Source organism: Ammospiza nelsoni, chromosome 10 (assembly GCF_027579445.1).
Source record: "Ammospiza nelsoni isolate bAmmNel1 chromosome 10, bAmmNel1.pri, whole genome shotgun sequence".
NCBI lineage: Eukaryota > Metazoa > Chordata > Aves > Passeriformes > Passerellidae > Ammospiza > Ammospiza nelsoni.
Window position 1 is genome coordinate 15,579,777 of NC_080642.1, and position 13,543 is coordinate 15,593,319.

General features: G+C 40.0%; 1 protein-coding gene across 2 annotated transcripts in view; it reads left to right on the top strand.

The window, feature by feature from the left end:
• The window catches only part of SPHKAP (SPHK1 interactor, AKAP domain containing), a 63,436-nt gene that overhangs the window by 21,397 nt on the left and 28,496 nt on the right, over positions 1-13,543 (top strand). For both annotated transcript variants that reach the window (XM_059479516.1, XM_059479517.1), the window contains exon 3: positions 1,871-1,981. In XM_059479516.1, the coding sequence (XP_059335499.1) occupies positions 1,871-1,981 (111 nt within the window). The remainder of the gene's footprint in view (positions 1-1,870; positions 1,982-13,543) is intronic.

Below are 13,543 nucleotides of genomic sequence, written 5' to 3' on the forward strand. Positions count from 1 at the left end.
AGAAAGAGGAAAACAATGCTTAATTCCAAATTTTACCAACCAGTTCATAATGCTTCAAGATTTCCTCAAAAAAAAAGCAACAAACCCATACAACAGTTGATTACACTAACAGGAAATTGTTTCTTTGGGATATGGAGAGTATTATTTTTCCTGTCTAGTCTTGGAGTTATGATGGCAGGAATCTTTTTGCACTGAGATGGGAGGTTATAAAATTTACTGAGTGCAGAGTTGTTGCACTGGTAAACACAATTAGCTAGCAGCCCCCAAGAGGAGGCTGGTGAAGCATTCATAAGCCTTTGGCACTCTCAGAAGAAAGTCTTTGGGTACTTTACTTCCCATGAATATTTTTTGAACCTTAAATTTGTATTTTAAAGATCTTTGGAAGAAAACCCATAGCAGGGCTGGTGTACTGAGAAACAACCACAAAGGTGGGAAGTCTCCATGGAGGGCACCAAAAAAGGGGAATGAAGCAGGCCAAGCTCAGGACCTGTGGTGTTCCCCATTACCTCCTCATCCCTCTCCTGCTGACTTTTATTCAGAAATCAATAAAAGTATAATACAGGGTGTGAAATATTAACTGTGCAACTGACTTTCTACCATAAAGATAAAAATTAGAGTGGGAGTTAATCTGTGGGTGGTAATAAGCTTACTCCTGGATGCCCCCAAGGATTAGAAACTGTGTCAACTGGCCAGATGAGCTTTCCACAGTCATTCATCTTCCTTGAGAAATGAGAAGGACTCACAAGTTATTCTCATTTCTTTTCCTAAGGAAGGGATCTAGGCTTAGAGATCAAGTGTTCTTGAAGTAGGACAAATATGTGTCAATACAAAACAGGCAGTCAGGTAAAGGAAAGTACTGTAGATAGATTTTTCTTTCCCTAGATATAGCAACAAATTTCTATTTTTAAATATAATTTTTAAAAGTTCAAAAATTAGAATACAGACTATTTTCAGGTAGTACAAGAATTGCAAGAAGTAAAAATAAAATATTCATCTATTTCACAAATATACCTCTTAACATTGCTGCCTAGTGAAGATGATAAGCCATAGGAAATGCTCTGTAAGTAGCACCAACGGTGCACCAATATTTTCCCTAGCTGTTTTAAAGATACTAATGGTCCCTCTTTTTCGTGGTAGAATATTAGTACAGAGGCAGAAAGTAAAGAATTCAGTTTAATTTAAGGATTAGATTTGCAAACTCTCTTTGCCTCTTTAAAGTCTACAGATCTCTGTAGCCCCATTTTGGTTTTGTTTGAGTGGAGCTGTGGCACAAGCTGTAGGGCTGAGTCAACACAGAGATTCAACACAAAGTTTTGGTCTCAGGGTGCTGACTGACCTCAGGACTCATTACAGAAGGTCCAAAATACTTCAGCTTCTCAGAAAGCAGAAAAACTTGTTTAAGAAGGAGTTTGGAGCCTAGAAGTGCCAGAAATGAGGCTGCTGGCAGAATGAGCAGTACTGATCTACTGTGGAGAGAGATACAGTCAGTCATAGAGGCTGCAAGTTGGTGTGCTCTGGTGTAATTGAATAATTTGTTTCCCTAATATGTCTGTTTATCACTTTTATGCAGAACAAAACTAATAGCAATATTTTTCAATAAAAATACTGGGTTTGGGCAATTTCTTCAAGTGTCTGTCTCCAAGTTCTGGAAGAAGATAGGTTCACACTTCAGGGGATATATAAGTTATTTGACTAAAGGTGCAGTAACTGGATGGGTCCAAACCAAACAGGTCTGTCTTGTCCATCTTCCCCCGCCAATCCACTTCCCCCAGTTTTGTCAACAAAATTTCCATTTAGTTACAAAGATAGGGTTCCAGCCCCCAAAGCACAATAGGGTTATTATTTTAACTATTTTTAACTGTTTTAACAGATTCTCTGCAGTAACAGTCTGCTAGAATCAACAGACTACTGGCTGCAGAATCAGAGGACACCATGCCAAATTGGCTTTCTAGAAGACAAGTCAGAAAGCAGCTGTGCCTCAGTAAGTACTCACTGCCATCTCCTCCTTGAGAGCTCTTTGGATAGGCTGTGGAGCTGACAACAGTGCATGTTAAACCAAAAAAAGTCTGTAATTTCCATCTTTCTTTTAAAAGCAGATATACAAACTAAAAATACAGATTTCTGTATAAAGCACATTAATAAAGACTGCTGCAGAGGTTTCCCCATATTTGGCTTTCAGACTTTGGTGGCTCTCTGTGTTTTTTATGTTCATAATCTGCAACTCACAAGAGAGAAAAATAAGCCAAAGAGAAAATTATTCCGAACCATAATTTGTTAAGTGGCAGGTTGGAAAGAGCAGATGTTTAAAAGGCTGCTCAATGTTCCTGAAGGCAGAGAGACACAATTAAAGAGAAAAAGCTCTTTCCATGTTAGATGAAAGGAAGCTGCTGAAGAACTCATACAGATTTATTTTGCACTTGAAATTAAATTTCAATCTCATTATTGTGGGTTATAATGCCATAAAGATCAGTTTTTGTTTAACAATGTGCATGAAGAAATAGGAATTATGTTGCTTTATAAACTATCTACATGAAACTGGATGGAAATACATGGCTATGTTTTTAATGGTTTTTTACTTGATGGAGGGGTCAGAAGAGCCAATGTTTCCCCAGAATCCTATTGGAATACTATTCCCTGGTCTCAGTGAGCAAAGTAGGGCTTTAGGAAAGATTAGCTTTATCTCAGGTAAAAGGTTCCCAGCACTGCTTGTGCTTCACACAACCTAAATACCAGCTGATGGTTCTCCTGGAGCCTGCTGGGATTCCCTCAAGGCCAGGGATTTGAGCTCCAGCTGATGAGTCCGGACTGCAGCTGCCAGGACACTGAATCTCCATCCATGGACCATTCGTGTCCTGCCCGGGGTGACACAGAGTGCCTGAGGGCAGCGGGAGGGACACAGCAGTGTCACTGCAGCCCTGGGATTTAGGAATATGGCCAGAGGTTACTGGGCTTAACTCAGTCATACCCGGCGCTGCTCTATCACAAGACAGAGTGAGCAAAATACAACACCTAGTCCCAGTGTGCAAGTGAACAACCTTGCAATTTGAGAACCTGAACACTTCCTCAACCAGAGCAGGTTCCTCAGGCAGATAACCAGTGGTATCCTCGTTTTTTATACAGGAAGGGATTACTTTTAATGTAAAACATACTGACTATAGTCACCTAATTTTACTATTTAGTACTTAATATCCTAAAAATTAGGCTTATTTTCTCAGAGGAAATTACTACCTCAAATAATAATGTAAGAATTAATTCTGGCTTGCTTTTTTACCTGTTGAGCTTTTGACTTTTTGCTTAATTTTCTGTAGAATCTTAGAGGAAATTATATTTATCTCTGATAGATTGGGCATACCAAGCAATGATAAGTTGTTGTAGAAAGATTATGCCGTGCTAGCGTCCTTATTTCAGGCAACCTTTTCTGATTTTGCCATGCTGTCTGATTTAAAAGGTTAAAGTACCTTAAGGAGCTTTTTCCTCTACACTAATATTATAAGTGCTTTTTTCCTCTTTGGAGAATATTTGTCTAATTGGTAAACATTTCATTAAACTTACTTCAGTTAACAGTGGTACTGTTTAGCAGCAGTTTACCACTGAGATTAGGATACCTAGTTTCCTGTTAATATAATCAGGTAGTATTTTGAAAGTAGTTTAATTATAGATGTCTTGTTTTGATTGTTTCTACTGAATGAGAACTTAATCAAAATCCACCAAATAGAATAAAAATGCATAAGATCCACATGGTGATGTATAAATGCAATTAAAATTTCTGTAATGTCACATTCTTCTTACCCTCGCGGAGTGATCTCATAAAAGTAGTTTCACATAAAAATAGATACTTTTTCTTACTCCAGTATTGCCAGCTTTCTTTCTCTGGATCGATAACAAATGTTTCCTGCTTTGGACATGCTTTGATGAAGACCTTATTGGAAAAGAGAAAACTAATAGATACTTTGTCCCTAATTTCTCCCCAAATATCTAGATTAATTATCAGTGCTGAATATTTGTGGTTGGCTTATGTTAGTACAAGTTAAGAAATCTAAATTCTTGCTTAATTAGATGACTTATAGTTCTCTTCTAGCATTGGACCATCCTAAAGCACAGTCTCTTCATCTTGCACACAGAAATGTCAATGATGACTTTATCTTAGCAGTTGGTAAGATTTAACACGTAGTCATTAAAGTATTATTTAGGAAAAGAGCAGGATACAAAACTAAATTAAGAAAAAAAAAATGGTCCTATAAGATATTTGACACTCATTTGGTTCAAGATGCTTATAAGTGAATTTTCAAGATATTCTCTGACCTTTCATGCTCCAGGCCAGCAAAAAGCCATTAGAAATTATATTTACACTGAAAAAAAAAAAAAACTTCTCTCAAAATGGACCCAGGCTCCAATGATCTCCCCACAAAATCATCACACCCCACTGCTCTTTGCATGCCCATCCTGTCCCAACACAGACAGGGAGAAAGACATTCCCACTGCACAGAGCCTAACAGAGAACTGTCCTTGAGAACCACTGATGCAGGCAGGCAGAACCTTTCCTTCCCAAGCAGTGTGCCTTTGTGAGAGGGGCAGTGGATTTCCAGACTGGCAGAAATCCTGCAAACTTCCTGGCAAATATCTTGGAGAAGCAGAAGCTACACCCCTAAATGGCAATATGGAAGGTGGAAAATACCTGCCTTTCAATTAAAACAAAGCACTTAGAAACAGTGCTCATTTCTTACTTTAGCATAAGAAGATAAAACTTTTTGAAGAGTCAGGATGTGACAAGGGCTCATTTTAAATTGTTTTATATCTCCTTAAAGCTCAGAAAAAAACTGGATTTGCCGGCAGATGGATGAGAGAACAGTTTCAATAAAGTGTTAAAGGTTTTGAAACATTCTTGAAATAGTCCAGCAGCTTTTCCATTTGCAAGTGCTCCTACTCTGTAACTACAAAAATGCTCACTCCAGAATGCTCCACACAGGGATGTAAGTAATGCAGGCAGAGGGAAAGGACAAGGCCAGCAGCCCAAACTTCAGTCAAATTAAGTCCTGGTTAAACACACTCCTTTCTAATTGTTGGCTGCTCTCCTGTGCCCCTGGCACTTCCTGGGAAGTGGTCTGATGGTGATGGTGGAAGCACAAGGGAGAGTGGAGGGCAGCATGACTGGGGGAGTGGGACAGTGGAGGCAGCACAGCCACGGCGTGGGCTAATGCCACATGGAAAAACCCTAATCCATCTGCAGCACAGAAGGAGGAAGAATTACAGTTTAGGGTTAGTTAAATTGGTTGGTTTAGTGCAGGAGAACATATCCAGCCTAGGAGACAAACTTGAGCTTTGCAAAGAGGGGAAGCAATGCTTACTTTAGTGAGTGACAAGGGAGAGAAAAACCAGATTGTTACCAAACCAAGCAGGTGATGTGATGATGGACCACATGGCCTGTGGTGTCTCTATTAGCTGACATAGTGAAGAATGTCCTTTTGCTATCAGAGTGGCTGGATTTTCAGAGCTTGCCTTGCAACCACATGGCTTTGCTCTCCTAACCAGGTATTTCAGCATTTTCACCTTCATTGCAGTTTGGCCATCAAGCTTTCAAACAACTTCAGGAGGAGGTTAAGGATGCCCCTATGCACTAATTTGAGCTGGTCAAATCAGGGCTTCTGTGGTATCACCTCCTCCTCCAGCTCCTGCTTCATCTCATTTACTGCCCTGGCACTTGTACAAATGTGCAGTAAATCAATTCAGAGAGAAAAGTAACTATGAAATTAAGAAATTAGTCTTTCTAGCCAAGTCTTCCTTGAATCATCTTGTCAGATTGAACCATATTGTCAGATAAATGCCATTGCTCACCAAGGAATGGAACAAAAACATCCAGGAAACAGCTACCACAAGTTATTCCAAACTGAATGATAACATATGCAGGAAGGAAAAATCTTTGGCAAGGTGCATTTTGATGAAATAAAGGACAGCAGTTTTCACTTGAAATAAAGTATATTATGAGTGGTTTCATTCTTTTCTTCACCCAAGTGTTTTTAAAGATATGGCACTACATATCTTTGGATTTTAGGTAGAAATACACAGATTTTATTTTTTTTTTCATCAGTCTTTGATACTAGATTACTTTCAGGTAACTTGCTAACAATAGTGCAGACACTGTGTCAGGGACGTTTTCTATCCCTTAGTCAGGGTCCATTTATCCAATATGTTCTTCAGAGTGTCCAGGGAATGAGAGCATGGTCTCACTGAAGAGTGATGGTGTAATCTTACAGGGGCTCAGAAAGAAGGATTATTCCCCAGGCTAGTACTAGTCAGCAAGGCTTTTTACACAGGCAAATACAGAAGTTTAGTCTTGAATCTCAAAGGAGGAGTTTTTTGTTTGTTGGCTTGTTTTAAAACAAAGCTCTGTGTGTTCCTGAATAGTGACCATGCACAGCTGAAACAGGTGCTTTGTTTTATTGTGTTTGAATGAAGTTTTACATTTGCTAGGAAACATAGCAAAGCCCTGTTTTACATTTGCTAGCAAACATAGCAAAGCCCTAAAACCACCAGACCTATGTACTAAGACCTTTTTCCTCCCTCATGAGATTGCTTGCACACCTCAGCACTGTTACAGACAGGGAATTACAAGGCTGTTTATTTTACCTTTTACTCCATAATTACTCAAACATCTTCAGGAACAGCATTGTCTCTTTCAGAAATCAAAATCCATCCATTGCTTTCCAGATCTAAACCATAATTACTGGGGATATTTTTAGGCTTAAGTCTCATCTTCCTATTCAGCTTGATGACACCTTAATTACATCCTGCCAAGGTGCAGGAACCAACAGCAGCAGGCTAAATCCTGGCAGTGAGTTGTAGTCCTGTCTCAGGCATGTGTGGGTGTTCATGCTGCTGTGGTAAGGAACTGAACCTTCCAGAGAGCCCCCCCTGGCTTGCACAGGGAAACAAAACCCCTCCTCTCCACCAATTGCTCTCTGCCTTATGGAGCACAGTGCAGGCAGACTGAGCACTCGCTTCAAAGACCACTGAAAAGATTACTTGTATAATCTGTAAAATATGTTTCACTTTCTGCTCTTGTATGTACTTGGCTCTGAAAAATATATCTTCACATATGAGCTAATGTTAAGACAGAATTCAAATATGCTCTTAAAGGGTTGCATTTCCACATTTTCAGTACCACACATGTATCATACAGCAGTCAAATTCACAGCCTCATGAATTTCAGAGTGTGAAAGGTTGACAATAGATTTTCTTCTCTTTCCTGTAACTTTAGACTTGGGACACTCTTTAATCATCTGTCTAGATATGCCATCTTCTTTCCTGTCCTTCTGTGACAGTCTCACACTGCAGTGGTTTTCTGTCTGTCCTTAAGCAGATGCTTAACCCTACTCTGACAAAGCTGTAAATAAGCACTGGGAGGATCAGGCATGGTATTGCAGCTGTATCCTCTCCAGCATTCCACTCTGGCATATTTTCCACGACCTGCTTTATCAAGAAATGAGATTCTTGTGCTACCTCCAGAGTGGACATCTGTGATTGTGCTGCTGTTACAACCACAGTCTCTCTCTAACATAAATTGCAGGCTAAGGTTTGCAGAAATTTGTTAAACATTAAGTATACAGGGCACTGGAGAGAGGAGATGGTGCATGTGGCATAAATATTTATTGGAATATTTTCACTAAGTCTTAAGTGGCAATTAATTACATCAAACCCAAAGGAATAAGCTTTAATGGGAAGAAAATATTCACAGCTGTTTTTGAAGCAGTGGCTTATGAAGAGATAACTCAGGAAGATTCATTAATGCAGTCCAGCCATTAAAGTAGGGATAGGCTCTAAAATATCAAGAACCAAAAATCCACCAAGTCATTTGAGATAAGCACCTTCTGAAGAATAATTTGGACTAAATTTCAAATTCATTACCGCTAAAAATGTTAGAAGGAGAGCAGTATAACACATCCTTCTGACAACATACAAGGTGTACCAGAAAGAGAATTGTGGCTGGGCTGGGGAGACAAGGGAGAGTCATGTCAGGGCCTTATTTAGGTGAATTTGGGTGACTCACAGGAGATGCACTAGCTGCCTGCTTTTGGAAACATTCTATTAGGGCCTGCAAGGAGAATGGTTGGAACCCTCATGTCATGTTACATAGCAGTTGTGCAGCTCACAGGAGAGGTTTTTACATGGAAACTGAAGGGAGTAATGTGGCTTTTGTCACCATCCCAATGAAAATATAGGGCAAGAATGGGAGAAAGACTTCCTCTATTCACAGCTAAAGATGGAAATTGCCTCTCTAATCATGCAAAGGACCATACAACAGAAGGAAGGCTCAGAGCTTCAAGTTGATGTTTCCCCAACCTGCCTTGAATCCTGTTGTAATTTTGGGCAGAGAAACTGCCAGGAGAGCACCATGGTCCTACTTTGACACAAATGGATTTTTTTGATGGCAGCCTGATCTGACTTTGGTGAGATAAGGAAGGTACTGCTGTATCCCACTGAGGGATACCTGCCATGAAGCCTTTGGAGTTATTTGTAGTACAGAAGATGGGCCTGAGCTGCTTCATACTCTGAGGTTATAACTGTGTGCCGGGCTGGAGGTAATTTTCTTCACAGTGGCTGGTGTGGAGCTATATTCTGTATTTCTGCTGAACACAGGGAATGAACAGAGAAATGTTTTTGCTATTCCTGAGCAGGGCTTGTGTGCTGCCCCCAGCAGTGAGTTCACTGGGGTGCACAGCAGGCTGGGACAGCAGACCCCAGCTGGCCCAAGATGTCCCATAGATGTGACATCCTGCTCAGCACAGAAAGCAGGGGGCACAAGGAGAAAAGGGGGCACAGAAATTCTCCCACCTGTATGATACTGCTACCTCACATTTTCATTCATGCAAATCCTTTTGCAAGTAGCTACAGGGCATATCTAGTACTTCCAAACTAATATTTTAATTTCTACATTTCACAGCTGGTTCCTCTGCCAGAATCATTTTGGCAAGCATGGAAATTAATGTGAGACAAGCATTGCATCCAAATGCTAATGGATGATTAGCTCTGTCTTCCAGAAACTTTTTTTTTAAATTCTGAGTCACTATCAGGCTATTTCAAACACCTCATATAAGACATATTCCAGCTCAAGATCTTCTTTAACCATTCAAATATAAAAGGTCAAATTTTACTGTGCATGGAGGAGAGAGCTACATCTCTTATACCATTCCCAGTCTCCTATCTACTGTAACTGTGCATTCTGCATATTAGTGATAACTGCTAATGACCCCAAAAAGAAGTGATGAGAGCCAATGGCAGTGAAAACAAGTCACCAGAATTTGTTCAGTGGAGGAAAGGAAATTGTAATCTAAAAACGAATACCCACAACAGAAAAGCAACAACTGGCAATTTTTAGTTTCCTTATTTCTGATAACATTGTAGATATTCACAAAATTATATAAGTCCTTAAAGCACTATATACTATATACATTTTATATAAACTTCTTCAGTAGATACATGTCTGTATGCTCAGGAAAAGGAGACACTTTTTAGGAGTTACCCAAGACAGCACACCAATTTAATAGCAAGAAATGAAACAAAATCTTTCCTGCTTCCCAAAACTACTCTGAGGTGGAGTAATAGGAGGCAAAATAATAGTAATGATTAAAAAAAGTGGGAGAACACTGAAGGAACATTCTGAAGAATATTACCTGAAACCCACACATTTCAGCTGGTAGTTTGTTAATGGTTGAGATCTCTCTTTCCCAGAAATTATAGGAAAGTGTCTTTTCCATTACATGCTTTTTAATGGCAGTGTCACACGCCTCACTGCTCTGCATGAAGGCATTTTAAAGCCTCCTATAAAAGCAGAAGGAAGATGAATGAAGATGACACTTTGGGCATTATGAAACCATATGCAAAAGAAAGTCACGTGCGCATCCCTGCTTCAGCTAATCCTCATTTCCTCGTCGTTAGTGCCTGTGTGTGACTGCACAGTGATGTATTTACATAGCTGAGGAATGTGTGAGTGTTCCTGAGTGGGTGCAGGAGCTGTGTGCCCCAGGCAGGGTGTCTGAGGGCTCTGCTGCAGCTGGGGCTGCTCTGGCTGTGGCAGCAGAGCCCTTGTTTATCACACAGATAAACACAGGGGCCCCATGGCAGGGTGAGAACTTGAAGAGCATACCAGGGTGGATGTTCTTCTGCACAGTTTTGTGCTCTCAGCATGAACCTTGGCTTGCACTGTGGGTTGCACCTAACTGCAGCTGAGTGTTTGCCAAAGGTGATCTCCAAAGAGCTTCTGCCAGGACCTTGTACAAAGGATGTGTCCATGTGCCCTGAAAGATGCTCTGCAGCTGTCCATACAACAGCTCTAAGTTCAAGAACAAACAGAAATCACCACACATTTCAGTGTCACTGAAATGACCACAAACACCACTCCTTACAGTACTGCAGGAATCTAGCACAGGCTGAGATTTCCAGCTCCTTTTCCAAAAAGATCCAATTCAATCCTCAAGTAGATGCCAAGACTTCTCATCTTGGTCTTCTGCAAAGAGACTGGGAGCTACAGAAACCCAGACTTTAATCATCACTGTAGGAGTTCTCCTTTCTGTAGGATGAGTCTAGACCTGCAGATTTAAGATGACCATGAAGAAGGCAGATGTTTTCCTGGTAGAAGCTTGTCTAGGGAAGAAGTTCAGACCAGAACACCTTTCTTATTCCCAGCTTTACTATTTCAGATGCCAGAAATTGAAAGCTAGAAGATTCTTGTTGTACTTCAGGGGTTTGCTCTAAACCCCTCAGAAGTGTTATTCAGGTATTTTTTCGTCCATCTGTGTATGCAACTAAGTATAGAGAACAAACAACTTTTTTTTTCTTTTTTATTTCAGAGCTTAAAATGGTAATGATAAAGTTAATAATCCAGCTGACTCATGGACAGATCTTTATTTCTGTCAGCTGCTATGTAATTTAGTACAAAAACATCTGTGATTACAGCAGCTCCATGATCTGGCTCTGGGAATGCAGGGCATGTGAGAATGAATGAGTGTGCAGAAGTACAGGTACTTCTGTCTGACACACAGGGATTGGGGATTGATTCAATAATTCTGACGTTATGGACGCTTCCTCCAGATTGCAGCAGATGTTCAATTGAGATATTCCATGCTCTTTTAAACTGACAGTATGAAAATGTGGGTAGTCATATTTTTAAAGTAATTTTTCTAGGTATCTGGGAAGAGTTAGAATCAAATCCACCAAAATTAATTTTCCCAGTTAAAATCACTTTATTTACTGTGAGAGTGCAAAGAACCTCCCCATTTGCTTCTTGAACAGTGTATTTGAGTAAGCAATGTCCTTCCAAAGCTACACATCTACCCTGCACCCTTTTTGGTTTTTAGTTCCCTCAAAGCTTGAAGAACTCTGTGAGAGGAAATTATTTAGCTTTGCTATTTCATACTGGATTCTGAAACCCAGTAAAACAGATCTCAACTGATCTCTCTAAATCTGTTCAAAAATAATGTGATTAGGCAAAACATTCTCCCAAAGCAGCTTTGGGTTTGTGTGAATAAAAATAATTTGACAAACTAGTTGAATTATATTTAACTTAATTTGATTAAGTTTTTTTTAAAGAATCAAGAGAACACCTAGGATTACAGCCTCTGTAAAAATGCATGATTAGAGTTTCTGGTTGCCTGTTTACCAACAGAAATAATTTCAGGCTCAAGGGAAATAGTCACTTTTGAGCTCCCTGGATGCTATCTGTCTAATTTGACAATAGGCCAGAGGTTCCAGAGCCAGAGTTCCTACAGCTTTCATGAATACAGATGAAACTGAGAAATTGTAAGGGTGTGAACTTAAACCTTCTTTATACCACAGAGAAACCAGACAGAGCTGCACTTTAATAAAGTTTTCTGAGAGGAAAGTGGCAGAGCTTACATGTCAACATGCTGAAAAGTTAACCTTAAGATGCTAATACACAGATAAGCAGACTTTTCCAATCTCAGCAGTCTGACAGCCAGCTGTTTTCCAGACTGATTCATAAGCGCAAGAACCTGTACCATTCCTTCTTTTTCAAGTAATCTTGCTGCCTCAGAGCTCTACCTATTAATAACCTGTCCAACAGCTGGGGCAGAGCTGCCCTGCAATTTGTAGAGCATGCATGAGCAGACAGATGATGTGCACACCTACTGCAGCAGAAACAGGGGTCAGTCCCAAAAGGTTTGGTTAAAAATGACAGAAACCATCACTGTCACCAAACTGTATCCATCACAAAGCTGTAATTTCTGTTGCTTGTAACAGTGGTCAGCTGTAGGTGAATGTATGCTGAATGTAAATTCTCTTAATGGAAGGATGAAACAATCCTTTTTAAGGGGAGAGAACATGAGGTCTTGGTTTAAAAATGTAATTTTATGAGGCAGGAAGCAAGAAGAAGGAGTGAGGCCAGGATGGGCCCGGTGAAGAAAAGGAAGAGCTGAGGAAATTATCCAGAGCAGTTAGATTTTACAGTCCTAATTTCTTATAGTGCATATTTAACAAACAACTGAGCTCAATCAAAAGCTATCATCAGACCTGTGTGCTTCCTTCCTTCTCAGCCCATCCTCTGAAAAGCAGAGAACTTACAGAATGATCTGCTTTCAGTAAAGAATTTTTTAATCAGAGAAGACACAGAGCCTGTTTTGCATCTAGAGACAGCAGTTTCTCATCTACTGGGTACAGTCCTGAAATCCCTTCACAGAAAGCTTTGAGTAGAGATCTATCAGGAAGAGTTTCATAAGGTGTGGCAACCACGGAGCTGCTGGTTTTCCCTGCTGCCCTGCAAAATGCCACCTCCCCAGTCCTTCTTCCCCCAGTGTAGTCCAGACCAAAAGGCACCTAAGCCTGGGAGACTGCAAAATAAACACAGCAGCCCTGCCCCAGTGTGTGAAAAACAGGGCAAAAATGGCATACGTGGTCTGAACTATGATGCATACTAACATTTTACTTAAAAAAATGGAGGGGACCATATTATGTATTATAATGTTACTCTAATAATGTACTCTAATAATAAGTATAATTAGAGTAGTGGAGGCCAGAAAGAAGAACTAGCTCAGTTTAAAAACTCAAACCCAAATAGGCTGTTCCAGTCATGGGTGTTTTAGCTGCTGATCTGACAGCCTGTATCAGCTGTATAATACAAAATTGACTTTCTGCTGATAGCTCCACTCACACCTTGGTAATACCTGCTCATCCTGACCCCCCAGAGACGCAGGGCAGGTGGAATTTGAGTCCAATCAATCTCACAGTCACTACTATGGAGTATTTTCACATGACATCTTTGTTTAGCAAAACCATTTGCATTTTTTAATTAGGCTTAGCCACATTGCCTTCCTCATCTTTCTCAAGGACTGAAAAATCCTGTAGAGCACCACAGAATGGATTGCTGTGCACAGATAAGCAGAATGGATTTAAGTACTTATAATGCTTTAATCTCGTTTTGTGCTTCTAAGTGTCATACAAATGTCTTTGAGAAAAATAATTGATTTTTATAGTAGTTTAGAGCAATGCTATACCAAATAAAAGTATCTAGGTGTGTTAAAGAAAACATTAAGCA